General features: G+C 43.0%; 1 protein-coding gene across 7 annotated transcripts in view; it reads left to right on the top strand.

The window, feature by feature from the left end:
• Window positions 1-19002, top strand: part of cntn5 (contactin 5) — a 129181-nt gene that overhangs the window by 85248 nt on the left and 24931 nt on the right. For all 7 annotated transcript variants that reach the window (XM_061828054.1, XM_061828052.1, XM_061828053.1 and 4 more), the window contains 4 exons: window positions 3514-3650; window positions 3795-3924; window positions 9488-9632; window positions 18810-18937. In XM_061828054.1, the coding sequence (XP_061684038.1) occupies window positions 3514-3650; window positions 3795-3924; window positions 9488-9632; window positions 18810-18937 (540 nt within the window). The remainder of the gene's footprint in view (window positions 1-3513; window positions 3651-3794; window positions 3925-9487; window positions 9633-18809; window positions 18938-19002) is intronic.

The raw sequence follows: 19002 nt of genomic DNA, 5'->3' as shown, positions 1-19002 counted from the left end.
CAAGAGAAACGTCTATTTGCCGATTTGTATCACATCGGACTTTTAAGACAGACCACCGGGTTCCATTACGAGCCAAGTCAAATGAATACACCCACGCACTTATAAAGACTACAATGATATTACTCGTGATCTTTCCAAGTAAAAAGTACTCACCCTGCTTTATATGCGCAGTACGATTCCACAATTTTATCCTGCTGGATTTCAATATGAAGTTTGTGAGGCGTCAAACATTTTAGCATCGATAGCCAACGTTTCGCTGTAACTCTGACATTGCGTCCTGTTCTGTCCAAAATCTTAATTCTGTGTACATAATCTTGCGTGAAATAGTTGAGACCTCTCTGTCGAACTCTCTTGGACAAGTCTGACGCATTTGGCAGAAAACATACCCCAATATTATCTGGAATACGCGATAGATAATCCAGTTCAAACCTGTTATGTTCAGTCGCCATTTTGGAAGATTGTGGGGCGTGGCAACTGTAGCTAAGGGGGGGCAGAGCTGAAGATCACCAGTCGAAAGCTCCATTGCATCAGCCATTCTCGCCCATCAAATTCAGTAGGTGGTAGTTGCGCTGATTCCTTCCTTAGCTAGTCCACTTTTCCTCCACTTCCCACAATCCCATTTCAAATGTACACTGTAGGTTGTAGACGTTAAAGGTAATCAGAAAAGAAATAAGCACATCCCCTGATTTACAGGAATAAAGTATTTGTACTTCTTGACTCCCAGCCACTGATCAAATCTGACAAGTTGGTACCGTGTCTGGGTGTGACCTCGGCTACCTCAGTCGTATATCATAAAATCAAAAGGGTTTCATATCCAAGTGGAAGCTCCAGTACATCATTCCCGTATCCACGAGGATGATATGTAGATGGTTTTGAAGGAACATTTGAATGCTTATTCACTGCATACATTTTCTTGTAGAAGTTTTCTTTTTTTCCCCCCCCCACCTCTGACAGATTTTCCGCCACAACTTTTCGCCGCACAAATGCTTCCTTCATAGCCTTTCCTTTTCATCTGGAAGTCTGTCTATCCGCTCGATGCATTTTTCAATACGTGAACGTATATTCATGAGAATATAAAATTTACAAGGACCTTTCGCTGGAGTCAGATCGTTCGTCTTGCGTGGGAGCAAGAATATTAATCAGCCACCACGAGCCGAGCAACCGCCGCCGCCCCGCCCATTCCTTCTTTTAGTTAGTTCAATCTTTCAAGAGGGTTTTTTTTTTGTTTTAAACTTTTTCCTCGGCTATGTTAATAATGCACAAACGAGGAGGCTAATCTATAGTAATGAAAGGAATGTAAATTAATTCAAGGAAAATTAAAAGAACAAGCAGCTTTTTTATTATATCAAGTCCTTGAAATTATCATCAAACACCATGCATGCATAAGATTTTATGGCTGAAGAAAAAATGTTCATATTGTCCATGCATCCAGGACACCGGGTTTTGATTGGATAGTTTGTTTAAGCATGTGCCCTTATAGTTACACAAAATGGCTGCTTAAGAACAAGGGTCGATGTGCAGAGTTATGGGAAGGCGATGAGCCACTCAATGAAATTATTATTATTATTATTATTGTCGTGGTATTAAGACAGTGGTGAGGGCAGCCATGATGTACGGCTTGGTGCCTCCAAGATGCAAAGACCACGTTGGATAGGTTTGAAAAGTAGCGCGTAAGAGGGATGGCCACATTTCGATGTTTTGGAGAAAACGTTACTACATATCATGTTATCGAACCCGTATTTAGATATCCCACTCGTGTACTCGGCAGCACTCACTCTCTGATATGATTTGCTCATGCATCACAGGAAAAGCGGGCTTTGCAGATCTAACAAGATGGCATTTGAAATACCGTAATTCCCGGCCTACGGAGCGCACCTGGTTATAATCCTCACCCAGTATATTTGTGAAGGAAATACCATTTGGTACATACATACGCCTCACCTGTGCAAAAGCTGCAAGTGCCCACATTGAAACACGAAATATTTACAAAGAAAGATGGTACACAGTGAGTTTAATGGTAGCACCGCCACGCTAACAGCTCACGCTAGTGCTGCGCTAACAAGGCCGGTTAAAAAAAAGCATACCGGTAAAAACAAATGAGACACGGAAGTAACACGCTAACACAGCGCTAACAGGGCCTGACCGGTAAAAGTCACTTCCTCGGCACATATATTCCATCGGTCTCACTCTTACCTTTTCCGCTCGAGTGACCCCTTGTGGCCGTTGGAAAAAATGCACAAATTAGCCGATTCACCGAATTAAGCGTGTGAAAATAGTCGCAGTTCATAGGCCGTAAATTACGGTATGTTTGTTGTAGTACAAAAAAAAAAGGGAAGTTTGTTGCAGGATATTGGGATAAAGTCTACTACGTCTATGTAAGGATGAGTTAGGGTTGGTTTGATTCCTAATTAGGTTGCCACACTGAACTCACACTTTATTTCCTGGTTAGAAGCAAGAGGGTATATCCAACCTAGACGCAACACCCAATCAAATTGCAGCTGGGCGTGTCCTGCCAAGAATACAACCTAGACGATAATGATAATGTGTCATCAAGGCGTAGTCATCGCAACATGCACGTCGGTACGCTGATATCTTTTCCGGGTTTGGTAAGAGCAAGCTCAGTTGTGGCACTTATTTTGATCGACAGCAGAGGGAGATATTGCACAACATGGCGGCTCCCTAAAATAGATGAAAATTGATGATCGGTTTAATGCTTACTGTGGATTGGAATTGGATATATTGTGCAACCATCCTGCGTGATGTGTTTAAAACCTGGAACTTGAAAACTGCTCCGGGAGAGGCCAGCACCGACTGTCTTGCACTGAAGTGACTCAGATGCAAGCAAATGCAGAGTTGAAAAGACGTTTGTTCCTGTGGCGATGTGACACGACTCCTTCTCGTAACGTGCGTCAAGTCAGCCCGTCGATCATTTCACGAATAGAAAAGATCAGTTCTCCCCATCACGTCTCATTTCCACTCTTCCTCTGCAACATGGTTATGCTCCGTTGTACCAGTCTGCACCTGCCCATTTCGACACAGTATATGAAGACATAAACTCAGCCATTAAAATTCTTCTTAGGTTTGAAAAATCTCATTTCGCCTGCTAAATTAATCCATTTGCATCTCCTCCTCCCAGGATGTGCAAAATGAGCTGCACGGCAATTTTTGCATTTAGGAGACGCAGTACTGGGTGGGCTCAGTTAGTAGATCAGCTTCCACATCTGTTTGTGTGACTAATGAAGATTGCACTTACAACCCTTGAGTATATCAGACCCAGTGTTTTTTTTTTTTCCACAACTTTCATAAAATGTTCTCTTTCAACTGGTAATAACTTTGTCATAGCAAGAAACCAATTGGCTCTAAATATGTGCTCAAGTATGTCTGAGCTTAAAGCCACATCAGAGGGCAAAATGTGAGCTCAAGAAGCCAAAACCCTAACAAGATGTAGACCACATTAGGGATGTTTCAGCCAGTCTATTTATTCTCTTTACCCTCTTTCTCTCTCTCTTTTAGCGCTCCCACAATGGGTGAGAATGATTAATGACACTCAGCTGGACAGTGGGGAGAAGCTCCAGTGGGAGTGCAAGGCCACGGGGAGGCCCCGGCCTACCTATCGCTGGCTGCGTAACGGTTTGCCCTTGACATCTCAGGTACGAGGACCTTGCCTTTTCTTCTTTGTGATGGGGGAAAAAAACAAAACACCTCAGGTTGCAGAACGTCATCATGAATCATCATCAAACCACTTCTTCTTCTTCTTCTTGTTCTTCTTCTTCTTCTTGTTCCTCGGATTCCAGGGTCGAATGGAGATTGTGAATGGTGAGCTCTCCATTAACAAGCTTCAGCCTGTGGACTCGGGAATGTACCAATGTGTGGCGGAGAATAAGTACGGCACCATTTACTCCAACGCCGAGCTCAAGATTTTAGGTAAACACCTTTGCTTTATGTCGCATACTTTAGACCTTTTCATCTTGATATGCACGAGCGTGCTCAGGTCAGTGGCAAAGACGTGCTCTTTTTACGCTGAAAAAGATACCTTGCTAAATATCTGACGTTCGCTAGTAGGCAAGCCAAAATGTTTGGCTAAATTACGGCAACAGCACCCGACCAAACATTGTAAATATACCTGTGAGGAAATGCCCTCCACAGACCTGATGGTGCCAATCTGTCGCGAGGGAGTCCTCGGTCTATGACTGAGATCAGTTCCTATAGTAGCGACTCGAATTTCCACTCAAGTCGGATTACACCATTAAAGTCAGAATTTACATCAAAATACATTGAAATAAACAAGATAATGTACTTAGCATTACTAATGAGAGGTGGATGGAGAAGAAGAAGAAGGGGAGGCTGCGCTTAGCTATTGCGAAGGAACCTGGTCCTCAATCCTCTCCATCTCGACAAGTATCAAAGAAACTCATTTTGATCATTGTATCCGACATCGGACCGGAACCCTTCACGTGCTAAAATACGGGCTTTGTCTTTAATAATTGTCACCACCGTCGACCGACTGAAGCCTTGGTGGTGTTGATGTCTCTCCTTTCTCCGATCTTTTTACAATCTTGAGCTTCGTTTCCAAGGCAATGGATTTTCCTTTGGCTGCAGAAGCATTGCTAAAAGTCACTGCTTTCTAAAAAGGAGGCCGAAAAATGCAAAGATACAAACATGGACAAGCATTACCCACACAAAATGGCGGAAGTTCAAACGTCTTATGTCGAGACCATCTTAACTAAAGGACTTCCTGTACTACATTAGGAGATTTTCTTACAATCAAACATCCTGAAAAGGTCTGTGGGGTACATCATAGCTTTGGTGTCCGTGAAATAACATGCAATACTTTAGTATGTTTTATCTTTTGAAGAAGTGCACAACTACTGTAAATATGGGGACGGGTACACCTGAATAACCAAATTAATAAACCAAATGGCCCAGTTAAAAACTGTCATACCTCCTCATGAATGTACCATTACTGCATGAAAGTCATTTTTTAGAATACAAATTGCATTATTACAGGAATAAAGTCTTATTTTAGATATTTTTATTTATTTATTTATTTATTCAGAATAAGCCTTTCAGCCAAGCAGGCTTATGGAAGTAAATATGTGCCACCAGGATTTGAATTTGAAATGCCACAGAAAACAGGATTTGAATTTGAAATACAAAGTGATCACATTTTCAATAGTTGTATTTCAATGTAATTTTTCAATTCAATACGCAGCCAATCACATTTACGCTTTCTTAGTCGCGTGACTTCATGCGACTAAGAAAGGGTAACTTGATTGGCTGGGTGTTCAGTTCTGACCTGAAGTAACCCTGCCTGGTGGCACAGATGGTGAATTTTAGACAGCGAATTGTAGCCAGTTGAATTGTTAACACTGAAATACAACTATTGAAAATGTGATCACTTTACATTTCAAATTCAAATCCTGGTGGCACATATTTACTTCCATTTGGGTTTCGTCAGTTAATGTAACATGGCTTTGTTAAAACATCCTAGCCAGTATTTGTGTGGAAATCTCAACTATTTCTGTTCAAACTTGCCCCTCACGACGTATGGAATCCTTCTCTTGGAATCCAAAAAAGGGAGAGAGCCATTCAGCCGCCTGGCCAAGAAGCCACTGTCAGTCCACCAGAATCGTTGAACTTTCCCCCTCATTGATATTCCATTTAGTTGTGAAGTGGTCGTAGAATTACCAAACTGTCAAGGATGCCATGTTGTTTTGTTGGAGGCAGAATTATTGAGTTTTTTTGGGAATGGACAAAGAGACAACATTGTAAGCGAGAGATAGGTGATGTCGTAAGCGCCCCTCCTCTTTTAAGTTTGTTTTTCCCACCTTCGTGTATAAGGCCCCTCTCACCTCTCTTTTTTTTTTTTTTAATAACTATCCATTAGTGCTGGTACAAGATTTTTTGTTTTGTTTCGTCAGAGAGACTTCAGCCTCATGTGCTGTCACATAATTCCATTTTATCAATCAAACCGAGGCAGACAGTCACGTGAGCGTGCCGAAAATTCTCTTCTTCCCCACACAGAAGCAGTTTTTCAAAGTGACTCATTTATGCTAAGCCATGAAGAAAGAAGGGTGTTATTTGAAAAAAATTGAATTTATTATTGACTTTATTGTTGCTTTACTTAACATGATGTTGTTGAGCAAAAACCGCATTTTTATTCAGTATTTTTGTCTTTGATGTTCATGCTAAAAAAAAAATCAAATAGAATCCGTGAACATTTTCAGTCTATACTTTTTTTTTTTCCTTTAGTGCAGGTTTTGAATCAAGACTTTTAGAGCAGCAGTTTTTCTTGTTTTGTTTTTTTTTTCCTGAAAAACAATGGCTTGTCGGTACAGATCGGAAGACAAAAGAAAGCCGCGAGGGCTCGGTTTGAAGGACTCCAATGCGGGTTTCCCGCAAATGACTGCATCTCGCAATCGCGGTGACCGCTTTGTGTGACTTTCATCTGGCGCCCACACGAGCACAACACGCCTTCCCGTGCGACATTAAGGCGGCGTGGCACTCGGCGGCCACAAGGCTTCGCTCAGGCTGTCCTCTGCGCTGCGTGCTGATGCGCCATTTTCTCCTTGTCATCTTCTATAGTGGAACACAGCTGGTGACACCCATTCCCCTTTCGCGTTCCCCCGAGGGACGCTTTGATTTACTGTCAGCGTGGCATGCCCTTTTTTGAAGGGGAATCCGTGGCATTTGAGAGAATCAATGGCCCCCCCCCTTTTTTTTTTTTTTCATTTCATCCAAACTGACGACTCTTTGATCCCAGGTAGACGCACAGCGATCTTTAACCTTTTTTTTTTACTGATTTTTAAATTACGAGACCCCTCATGACATGAAACAATAGTGCTGTGATCCTCAAACTGGGGTCCCCTGGGCCACCGTAAACTTGTGATTGTGAACATAATTTGCAATAAATAAATTTTTAAAACAAAAGTGCATATCGGTACATACTTTTAGTGACCGTTGAAACCAATAAAATACAAAGCAATTACTCCCCCTGACCTTAGCTTTTGGCCAATCAAGAGCTCTGATATGGCCCTGATGTTTCACACATCAATGTGACATCACTCCATTAACTTGTTTTATTTAGGAGATAAAAGGCGTATTATACAATAATAAAATGTGTATTTTTTTAAGTTATAATATATGGATTATTTTCTCCATTTAAACTTCGAGTTGGACATCATAATATGGCTTGATTCTCATGAATTAAGATTTTTTTTAAATCTGGGCAAAATAATTTTAAATTGTTATTATTATTTAGAATTTAAAATTTGTTCTTGTGAGGAATATAACTAAAAACGTTTGTTTTTAAATGGCTGAAAATTATTCTTGTTGTTATTGTATTAGTAGTAGTAGTAGTAGTACTGGGTTACACTGTTGAAAAAAAAAATCTAACCAAGATTAAAAGTCCAATAAGGACAAAATATTCTTCTTTCTCTTGCTAAGATGTTTCTTCTTGCCGGGCTTTTTTTTTTACTTGCTTCAAGCATTTTGTTTTCCACCATAAAATACTAAATTGTTTGTTTGTTTAGATTGTATGACCGTTTGTGAGATGTTTGTCACAAAATCAAGAACAAAAAAAAAACGTCTGTACGTTTGTGTGGAATAAAAAAAACGAGATATTTGTGTGGAGTTTTGAAGCTAGCTGTTTACTTGTATTAAGAAACGCCAAGTTTGTCTCCTCTATTGCTAAATAATTGTGTTTAAATGAAGTCATGTCTACCTCATGACATTCCATTTTGACCCTGTTTTGTAAACTTAGTTTTTCCAACCTCTGATTATGAGGGAGTTCTCGGGAAAATGCCTCCCCTGCAAGGTGTCCATGGGCCCTAAATGTTTGAGAACCTCTCCCCAGAGGTTTGAAAATGTTCTGGGCCAGTGATTATTCCTTTATCTTTCTTTCTTTTCCTTTTGGCTTGTCATCTTTTTCCATCTTATCCTATCTCGTGCATCTTCCTCTCTAACACCCACTGTCCTCATGTCCTCCCTCACAACATCCATCAACCTTTTCTACGGTCTTCTTCTCGCGCCTTTGCCTGGCAGGTCCATCCTCAGCACCCTTCTACCAATGTACTCACTCTCTCGCCTCTGAACATGTCCAAACCATCGGAGTCTGCTCTCTCGAACCTTGTCTCCAAAACATCCAATTTTGGCTGTCCCTCTAATCAGCTCTTTTCTAATCCTATCCAACCTGCTCACATCAAGCGAGAACCTCAGTATCTTCATTTCTGCTACCTCCAGTTCGGCTTCCTGTTGTTTCTTCAGGGCCACCACTGTTTTATAAACTTTGCCCTTCATCCTAGCGGATACTCTTCTATCACATTAAACACCAGACACCTTCCGCCAGCTGTTCCAGCCCGCTTGGACCCGTTTCTTCACTTCCTTACCACACTCACCATTGCTCTGTTTTGTTGACCCCATTTGAAGTCGTCCACCCTCGCTATCTCTTCTCCCTGGAGCTTCACTCTTATCATCTTATTCCTTTATTATATCTATTATAATTACTATATGAGTCGTGTCACTCTGTCCAGAAGATGACTAAAACTTGAACGAAACTTTAACGAGACCAGACGTGGACTGATGCTATTTCAGAGCCTCAGGACTGATTACGTGGCTAATAACGGCCCACAGATGACCGACCGCTCCCGGCCGGCCGGCGCTGGCCTGGCACCGCGGCCCCCCTCGCCCTGCGCTGGGAGGCCGAATGGTGGAGAGCGGTGGGTGATGCCACCAGTTCCCGGTCACCATCTTTACGCTGATTAAAAAAAATAAAATAGACGGAGGCGAACTCCGGGCCGGAAGGCTGCAGTGTGGTGTGGACCCGGGTCAGCCTTGAGCTACGGATGGGATTGGATTGTCATTGTGTGTAATGTCACTTGGAAAGCGTCACTCAGCATTTAAATAATGCCGGCTGACAGCGCCTTGCAGCTTGGAGATGGCCTTGATGTCTAATACAGACGCACGACGCTGCCTCAATTCACAATTACACCTTCATTTGTGCATCAATCTTCTTTTTGTATCATATTATGGGCATATACTTGTAGACAGACAGATTAATTTAGAGATGTTAATGAAGTAGATAAGTTTGTTTTCCAATTTAAAAAATATCCCTTATTCAGAACATAAAACCAGTCAATGAGATTCACTGAATCTTTAGACCGAACAGCCCTTATTTTGGCCACCTGCAGTTGCCGTAGCGGCCTGTTGGCGGACGGCCAGAACTAATTGTCTGTAGAGACCGCAACATGGCGGCAAAACACTTTTTTTGCGCTCGACTAAGCTACGGCCTGACGAATTGAAGCGACTCCCCTCAGTTCTACGTAGTTGCTTGGCAACAAGATGAAACTTGAGTTGTCTATCATTTATTTGATTTGTGATAGGAGGTTAAATGAGAATTTTGAATGTTTATAACGCCGCGTTGTTTTCAAGCGATCGTAGTTACACGAAAACAACCAAAACCTTGCGGCTGCTTCATGTCTCACCACAGCGTCGGCGCCCATCTTCGTGACCAATCCGGTGCGCGTCATCGCCACGCTGGGCAAGGACGTGTCTATCGAGTGCAAACCTCGGGCGTCACCCAAGCCGCGGATCACGTGGAAACGAGTGGACAGGAAGATACAGCCAAGTAAAAGGTAGGAGGCGTAAATATTCATGTTTGATTGTCAGCTTCCAGGACTGACAGCCAAGCATGAATTCGGAATGAGGGACGATGATTTAAGGGTTGAACAAATTGTATAACTGCATAGCATTCATCATAGAGTCATAACAGGAACATCTGTTGTATAATAATACGCGGTATTTGTGCAGTACATATTTAATTTTAGACAGTTAAAAATCCATTCTACAATAATTCTGTCCTTTTAGAGTTTCAAAGTGGAAAGCTTCCTTTTTTTACCCTGGCCTCATTTTTGTTGCTTTCTTCTTTTCACTTTATAGTTTTTACTTCCTCGTTTGCATATATTTTACACCGTTGGCACTCGCCATATGGCGGCTTACCTTTTGTGCTCTCATTGTTTCACAGATTTTTAAAACCGCAGCTCTACGGTTGAAAACACCTTTAGCTCATTTAATACAGTTTACCACCTCTAGTTAGAATAAATTGTAATCTGTCCACAGGTGGTCAAGGATAGACTAAAAAGCTAGTGCGCTTTTACTCACTTTCATTGAAAAAACGATCACAAAATAAACCCGTAACCAGCAAATTCATACACAAACTGTTTGGGTATGAATCACCACAAATGACGCTCGCATGGAGGCGCTCATCAGCGTAGCAGTCGCTGTCCTGAGCCAACACGTTCCAAACATATTTCCTCATTCGCCAATTGTTGACTCCTACATCACTCAATAAGCCGCGCCTCGCCTTTTCAAGCCAGGCACATTCAAAGTCACAGATACTACAGAGTAGACTGTGAAAATGACGACCCCAATTGGAGAAAAAAAACAACTGCAGCATGTTTTGTATTGGTATGGCGCATCAAGCTTCGAAAAATAAAAGAAAGTTCATCATTGCTTGTTAGGTCTTATTTGCTTTGTGATGGGAGCCTAAATTGTACTTACCGTAATTCCCGGCCCACAGAGCGCACCTGGTTACAAGCCTCACCGAGTACATTTGTAAAGAAAATACCATTTGGTACATACATACGCCGCAGCTGTGTAAAAGCCCCAAGTGCCCACATTGAAACAAGAGATATTTACAAAGAAAGACTGTACACAGAAGGAGTTTAACGCTAGCGCAGCACTAGCGTTAGTGCTAACGGGGCCGGCTAAAATAAAACTTACCCGTAAATATCACTGAGACACGCGAGTAACATAGCAGCAACACGCTAGCACAGCGCTAAAACTAGCGCAGTGCTAACAGGGCCGGTAAAAGTCACTGCCTGGGCATATATATGCCACCAGTCTCATTCTTACCTTTTATGCTCGAGTGCGGTCCATGCTAAAGCTAGTGCTAACAGGGCCAGTTAAAATAATACTTACCCGTAAATATCACTGAGAGACGCCAGTAACACAGCAGCAACATTCTAGCGTAATGCTAATGCTTGCGCAGTGCTAACAGGGCCAGTAAAAGTCACTGCCTCGGCACATATATACCACCAGTCTCATAGGGTTGAAAGCGTGTCAAAAAAGGTGCGGTTTGTAGGCCGGAAATTACGGTACAATAAATCTTATATTATAATATAATATATGTGTATGTAATACCATAGCATTTTTTGTTGATTAAAAATTGACTACAAAAAAATGTACAGGTCTCTAGCAAATGAATGAAATATCAATTAACTCCCAAGAGGCATAATAATGATTTGGTTGAAGGAATAAATTCAGTTCCCCCGTATTTGGACTTTGTGACGTCCCGCACATACGTGGACGTACCAAACGTTGATTGTTTACCAACTGTTTTAATGCCAACGTCCGAGGGTTCCAAACTCACGTGTTTCAAAGCATAAAAGTTTATTTTTGTTTCCCTGGGTTGAAATATTCATGAAGTTGTGAAAAGTTTGCCTCTCGCAATCTTTTCACATCGTTATTTTTTAAAGCATTCTCCCCACGGCGAGGACCTTAGGAGGGGTGCCAGTTTTATTAGCGTGGCTGAAAGGAAGTGTCGGTGAAAAACAAAACACCTGCGCAAGTTCTTCCGAGACCCCCTTTCTCCTCGTCGTTCCCTCTCAAAGCCCACCTTTGCATTCGGCGCTCCGGTTTCACTTGCATGGCGCCGTGATCGCCGGGAGGTTCCGTCGGGCGCCGTCAATCAAAGTGAGCGACGTCTCGGACTCGCGTATCCGTCGGCGTCGGGGCCCTTGCGTTTAGCGGCCAAAATTCCGCCTCGCTTAATGATCGTAATCCTTGGGAGTTTCACCTCTAATGTGTCCGAGTTCCTTTGATGGTGTCATTTTAATAGAAATATTTCATCTCTAAAAAACAGCGAAAATGGAATTGGGCTGTTCTTTGAACTCGGCGCCGCTTGCTGAAGGGTGGCTTTTGGCTTTGCGGAGTGTGCGGGCCTATAAAATGATGATTAATGACTCGGGCTCGTCTGAACCCGATAAAGCCTCAGAGGCATTCGTCAAAGCTGCAAATCTACTTTTCTGTGGCAGGCACTGGAAAAGTTGTACCTGCGATCGGGCTCTTATCTGACCCGAGATAATGTGCAGAGTTTTTGGAAGAGGAAGGAAATTCGTGTGTAGTATACCGTATTGAAAAAGTAGTCAACCCTTTGATTTTGGCATTATTCTGTTGTTTGTATGCTTTAACAAAATCCTAAATTAGTAGTGCTAACCTAAATTTACCATCTTAATTCAGCTCAAGATTAATTAAAACTCAATCAATTAATTAAATCTGAGCATACTAAACTGCATTGTCTGTTGCCAGAGTAACAACAAATCCATACATTTGGGGGAGAACAAAAGTGATTTTTGTCACAATATTTTTGTGAGGCTTTTTTTTTTTTTTTTTTTTTTTTTAACCGATACCGATTAGGTGGCGGCATGGTGGATCAGCTGGAAAGCGTTGGCCTCACAGTCCTGAGGTCCCATCCCAGCCCCGGCCTGTGTGGAGTTTACATGTTCTCCCTGTCCCTGTGTGGGTTTTCTCCAGGCCGGTTTTCCTCCCACATTCCAAAATCATGCAACATTAATTGGACACTCCAAATTGCCCCTAGGTGTGATTGTGAGTACGGCTGTTTGTCTCGATGTGCCTTGCGATTGGCTGGCAACCAGTTCAGGGTGTACCCCGCCTGCTGCCCGTTGACAGCTGGGATAGGCTACAGCACTCCTGCGACCCTTGTGAGGATAAGCGGCTAACAAAATGGATGGATGGATTACCTCTCACTTTAGCGTTTGGTAGCAAAGTCCGAGATTCCAAAATGGGGCGCAAATTCCTTTCCAAAATCAATGATTTACAATTCATGATGCCAATAGCAAACCAGTTCACATACCTTTTATCTATTTGTAAACTTGTTTTAATCCTTTACATTATCTTTGATAATTATTTGAATTTTTAAAGACAATCTTTAGAAGTCCCTTATTCAGGTACAATTTTTCATATAACTTCTTATGTGCACTACATTCCAATTTTACCAACAAAAGTTTTTTTCTCAAGATTTTTCCATTTTCCCTTTATTTAAGTGCAATGTTAATGTTCCAACTGTGCAGACGATTACAGTGTCTTACACTGATATTTGATATACTTTTTTAGAAACAAAAGCTCTACCTTTCTTTTGTTTACAAAGTGCTTTTGTAGTTTCATGACAGTCAACAGGGTGGTACTCAGTGACGACAATAGCGTTTTTTACGTTAAAGTTGTCCGGCAGTCGCGGCTCGAGGACGAATCCGACGTGCTCCCGTCACTCTTCCGGGACAAAATCAATAGGTGCATGTTAAAAAGGTCAGTGCTGATCCGGGGTGGGATAACGGTGATTCCAATCTGGAAACAAAAGCCGCTCGGTCGTCAGGTGCTGACCCGGGCCGACTGCGCCAAAGATTTTGTGACTTTGGCCTTTGTCGAGCGGAGAGCTTTATGGACGGCGGGGCTGTCGTTTCTTTTTCCGGGGTGAATTGAAAGTCTGTCCGCGTTTATCTGCCATTGACAGCTGTCCTGACATAATGAAGGTGCGTAATTAACATGGATTTCCGCTAATGTTCCGGCCTTTTGTTGCTGAAGCACAAAGTATTAATCCCTTTTTTAGCGGACAGTGATGGGCATGTGCTTTGTCAAGATGCAGAAAACAGGTTCGCACACACCCGTGCACACCGACGGGCAATTACACCGTCTTACGAACCTCAATGGGCATCTTTTTGGAATGCGGTAGGGACACGTTCCACACAGAAAGAAGCAGGGATTCAAACCGGACCCACTTGACTGAGATGTAGAATTTCTCACCATATTCAACAATGCACCACCATTGCTAAAAGCATCCATCTATCCATTCTCTAATACACTTGAGTTGGGAAGCTAATCGATCTTTGGGTGGTGCGGGGAGAGGGACGGTCTCCATCGGATGCTCGTCTTCAATAGGGTGAGGGGTGCACTGTCTCCCCGGGGGCGGTGGGGGCGCGGCCCGGTACCAAAATGGTGACAACCTTACCATTGTCTAGCTGTGACAGTAATATTATTCTTTTGTATTTTGTGTATGTACAATTATATGCATTATCCTTCCTTTGTGGCCAGGAAGACTTTTTTTACATATACATTTTGGTGTGTGTGAGGCGACAAATTAGGATTTTGTCCACACATTAAAACTAGAGTTTGGCCAAAATTATTATTATTATTATTTTTATCTCCATTGTAAATGTTTCAAATGTGCAAACAATTATGTAATTGCAGTGAACCATCACATACAGGGAGTCCTCGGGTTAAGACGGTCTCGACCTAAGACATTTCGACTTTACAACGCCTCTCCCCCGTCCGCCATTTTGTCTGGCTAATGCTTGTCCGTGTTTGGTGTATCTTTGCATTTTTCGCCCGTTTTTAGACATTATGGCCCCAACGAAGAAACCAGTGTCTTTTAGCAATGCTTCTGTAGCAAAACACAATCAATTTCCATGGAAATGAAGCTCAACATCATAAAAGGATGGAAGAAAAGAGGAACATCAACACCACCAAAGCTTCATTGGGTCGACCGTGGTGACAATTGTTAAAGACAAAGCCCGTATTTTGATGGTTCCGTTCCTATTTCAGATACAATGATCACAAGACAAGGTTCTTTGATACTTGTCTAGATGGAGAGGATTGAGGACCAGGTTCCATCGCAATAGCTAAGCCCAGCATCCCCTTCTTCTTCTTCTCCATCCACCTCTCAGCAGTAATGCTAAATACATCATCTTGTTTATTTCTTTTTTACACAAAGTATTTTGGTAGAATCCGACTTAAGTTGAAATTCAAGTCGAACTGTCGGAACGGATCTCAGTCGTAGACCGAGGACTCCCTGTATTTGCAGTTCATCATTCATCAAATTGGATTATTCACGGAATAACTCACCTATTTGCTGTCAGTTTTCTTTCGGATTTTCGCTATTTGCCACCGAGCTCCATCCCCAACACTAAATGCTGATGATGAGGTTAGACTCGTTTATGGTTTCACAGATATTACAGACCTTCTGAGCGCTTGACGACATGGAAATTAATGACACATATGCCTTATTTTCTATATAAATAAGACTTTCACCACGTAGCAGTATCATCTCCTTCAAATAGGTCACTCCCATGCTGTGACTCCTTCCTTTAAATATCCTGCGCCGGGCTGGATTTGCATGTCCCGCTCAGGCACCGGTCCCCGTTTCGTCCTCTGCGCGTCAGCGTCCTTGTGGGGGAATTTCCTCATGCCCTCGTTTGAAAAATGTCTCCTGGCTGCAGATTGCCTCGTGAATTGCGCTTGTCAAGATTCGTTCACGCCTTCCCGGCTTCCTCTTTGCCAATTTCAATCAGCTTTGCGCACGATGAAGTGGGGGGGAGCCGAGTAGATTTAAATGCCAAACAATATTTATTAATTTGAATGGCATCAGAGCCTCATGAGCCTGAAATAGATGACGGGGATGGGGGGAGTGAGAGCCTGCTGTTCCTCCTTTGAAGTAATACTGGATGTTGTCTTCCAGAGGTGGGATTGATGTGCAATATAATATAATGAAATCTCAAATCCAAAATTGCTGTGGCAAGAGTCAAGCAAGTAAGTTAAAAGGTTAAACAAATAATAAAGTTATGTCATGCAATCTTGCTCAGTCACAACATACACAGTATTTGCACTTCAGCCACTAAGTTGCACTAACACATCTACAATCGCGTCATTTTCCTAATGCTGCCAAACCGATCTCAACTCATCAGATAACGACCGTGTCGCTCAAAGAGCGAGTTTGCGACGCTGAAACCGCCAGCAAAGATTTGAACGCAGCCTCGCTTTAATGATCCCTTTCCCCCTTCGAGTCTGGAAACAAAGCCGCGGCCCTCGCTAACGCGCAGCAGCGCAATTCTCAAACATGACCCTTCATAATGCCATGCGATTAGAAAAGTGCGTGGCTGTGATAAACAATCACGGAGTACGCATGCATATTCAGCGTCTGCAAAATAACGGTGGCCGTTAATACTAAGACAATATTCCAAACAAGCTGACATTATCCCCACTGGAGTGTTTCTGTGACACTAAATGTTATCGGTGCAATGTGTTATTATTTGGGGGACTCTACAATCAATTATAAAATTTAAAAGAGATGATAAATTGACAAGTCGAGCAGAAATTTGCCGCCACCAAATCTCTCCTCTTCCCGCAGCGCGTTCACCGTTGTTGTGACGAGCAAATACGCTAATTTCAGGACTCCAAAACAGACAACCACATTTAAAGGGGAATTCCAGTGCTTCGCATGAACAATGTATCACATAGGTCATTTAATATGTACTCTGTTTTGACAATGTGATGTGAAATCCTCTCTCTTTTCAACCGTGTTTTGAGAAGATTATTATCCACAATTACGAATTTTCAAGGGCACGGCCATTTTCACGAGTCACGTGACTTATGTGCGCGGATGTGACGTGCCAAGGCTCGATTCCATTATGCCCAGCCCGGATTTTTCGGATTTATCCTCATTTGATGACAAAATAGCGGTATCGGTTGATCGGGACGACGGAGGAATACTTCCATACAGATTTGAACATGTGGCTGTAAATAATGTTCAATATTTGGATGGATCTTCGGGCGGAATGATGCCGGAGTTTGACTACCCGGAGGGCTACGCGTGGGACGTAAGTGCGTAAACAAAGGCCCCCGGAGCTCCGGGCCGGCAGCCACGGATGGTTCTTCGGATGGGAATGACGCGGAAACTGATGAAGCTCGGCTCGCTCGTCACACTCCGCGTCATTCCCGTCTGAAGAACCATCCACGGCTGCCGGCCCGGAGCTCCGGGGGCCTTTGTTGCCGAGCTTCAGCTCACGGCCTCTGCTGGAGCTCGCTCGTCAGACTCTACGTCGTTCCCGTCCGAAGAACCTTCCGAATATTTCCTCCGTCTTCTCGATCAACCGATACTGCTATGTCTTCATCAAATGAGGATAAAGCCGAGAAATCAGCGCTGGGCATAATGGAATCAAGCCTTCGGTGCGCACCTTACACGTCACATCCGCGCACGTAAGTCATGTGACTCGCAAAAATGGGAGCGCCCCTGAAAATTCGTAATTGTCAATAAAGATCTCCTTAAAACACTATTAACTGAGAGAGGATTCAACATCACATTGTCAACATAGAGTACATATTACATGACCTATTGGATACATTGTTCATGCGAAGCAGTGGAATTCCCCTTTAAACAGAAACAAAGGATCGCAAACATGTCGGCATCGAAGAAGACAAAAAAGTGGATATAACCAACAATAGGAAATGGAAAAGCCACAACAGTAAGAATCGATTCTTTACTACACAAGTAAAGACGGATAAATTATAGGAAAGCAATTTAAGAAAAACGAGATACCAAAAAAACCCAACATGGAATTACAGGATCTGGACGATGATGACTGATAAACCAATTCTAGCCACATACAGGGACGTGAACCAGAAGAGGAAAAGCTGCAAATAAAACTCTGCTCAGCACTTCAGAATCCCCTAGAATAATCTTTGAAAATCAGCGTGCGCAGCTAATGCCACCCAAGCACTCCATCGGGCAACTTAAAAACTGAAAAAACAAGGAGCACGCAAAGAGGATAATGGGATCATGACACTTTTTTTTTTGTCTGGGGATCTGTCTAATGCCTTCTTTTGTTGCCTCTGTTGGCTCGTCCTCTGCCCAGCCGAGGATGACACGCTGTGGCAACCCCTAATGGGGCGAGCTGAAAGGGAAAGAAGAAGAACAAGAAGAAGAGTTTGCGCGTGTACCACTGTCAGGTCAAACTGAGAGTTGTATCAAAACAAAAACAAACGAATAAACAAAAAAAAGCCTCCCTTGTATAAGTCTAACGGGTCAATTGCAGTGACTGGAGATCTTTTGTCTCCATTCTCCAGCGAGCGTTGCGTTTCCCGCATCCATCGGCAGCTACTTACGAGTCTCGGCATGTTCACCTGTTTGTTTTTGCCGTCGATTACACTCCGCATCTCCCCAGAGGACGTGGCGGTGAAATGCGGCGCTCGCTTTCGACATCCTTTGTCTGGCGGATTGGTGTGTGTGTGTGTGTGTGTGTGTGTGTGTGTGTGTGTGTGTGTGTGTGTGTGTGTGTGTTGTGTGTGTGTGTGTGTGCTCCTCTGTACATTTGTTGGGGGGAAAAAAAAAGATGTGCTGTGAAATAAGGCAATTGTGTTCTTTAAAAAGAACCACAACCCCCCCCCCCCCCCCCAAATTGATAGTCAGGAGACGGATGCCGCGCTTTTGTTCGTTGCTTCAAAAACAAAACGTGGTTGAAGTCAAACCGTCGTTTATCTTTTCTCTTCTGTTTAGGTTTGTCTCTTTCTTACTCACTAAAATGTTCTTAGCGTCTTATTTATGTCGACGAGAATGTGTACTTTAAACCCTCCGGAGATGCGAGCAAAACTCGCAGCGTTACCTGCAGGTCAACCTCATTAACATATTTAAATTGCTCATTGATCTGCAACGAAAGGCTTTAATGTCCACGTGCCGCCGTTGGAGATTATGCTAAAAATACACCAAAATCGTAGTGCAATTTACATCCTAAAGTACGCGGACACCATCCTTGCAAAGTGCACCAAGTATTTGTCTCGGTAAATAAAGCAAATACGCAGTAGAGTTTGGTGAATTCATTGCCATCCATTTTAACCGCAATACACTTGAATTCAATCCTCTGAACTGTTAGCCGGCCGCGACGCTAACTCCTGTCGCTACGCGGCAGGATGATGCTGTTGAGGAACAACACCCTGAGGATCGTCAACGCCAGCCGGGCAGACGAGGGAGACTACGTGTGCCGGGCGGAGAATCAGCTGGGCTGGGCTGAGATGACGGCCACGCTGTGGGTGAAAGGTAAGCATTTTTCTATGACGGTCATGTATCAAAAGAATCAAGAGATCCTCCACTAAATGGCAGAA

Source organism: Syngnathoides biaculeatus, chromosome 8 (assembly GCF_019802595.1).
Source record: "Syngnathoides biaculeatus isolate LvHL_M chromosome 8, ASM1980259v1, whole genome shotgun sequence".
In the NCBI taxonomy this organism is placed as follows: Eukaryota; Metazoa; Chordata; class Actinopteri; order Syngnathiformes; family Syngnathidae; genus Syngnathoides; species Syngnathoides biaculeatus.
This window is presented reverse-complemented; position numbering and strand designations above follow the sequence as displayed.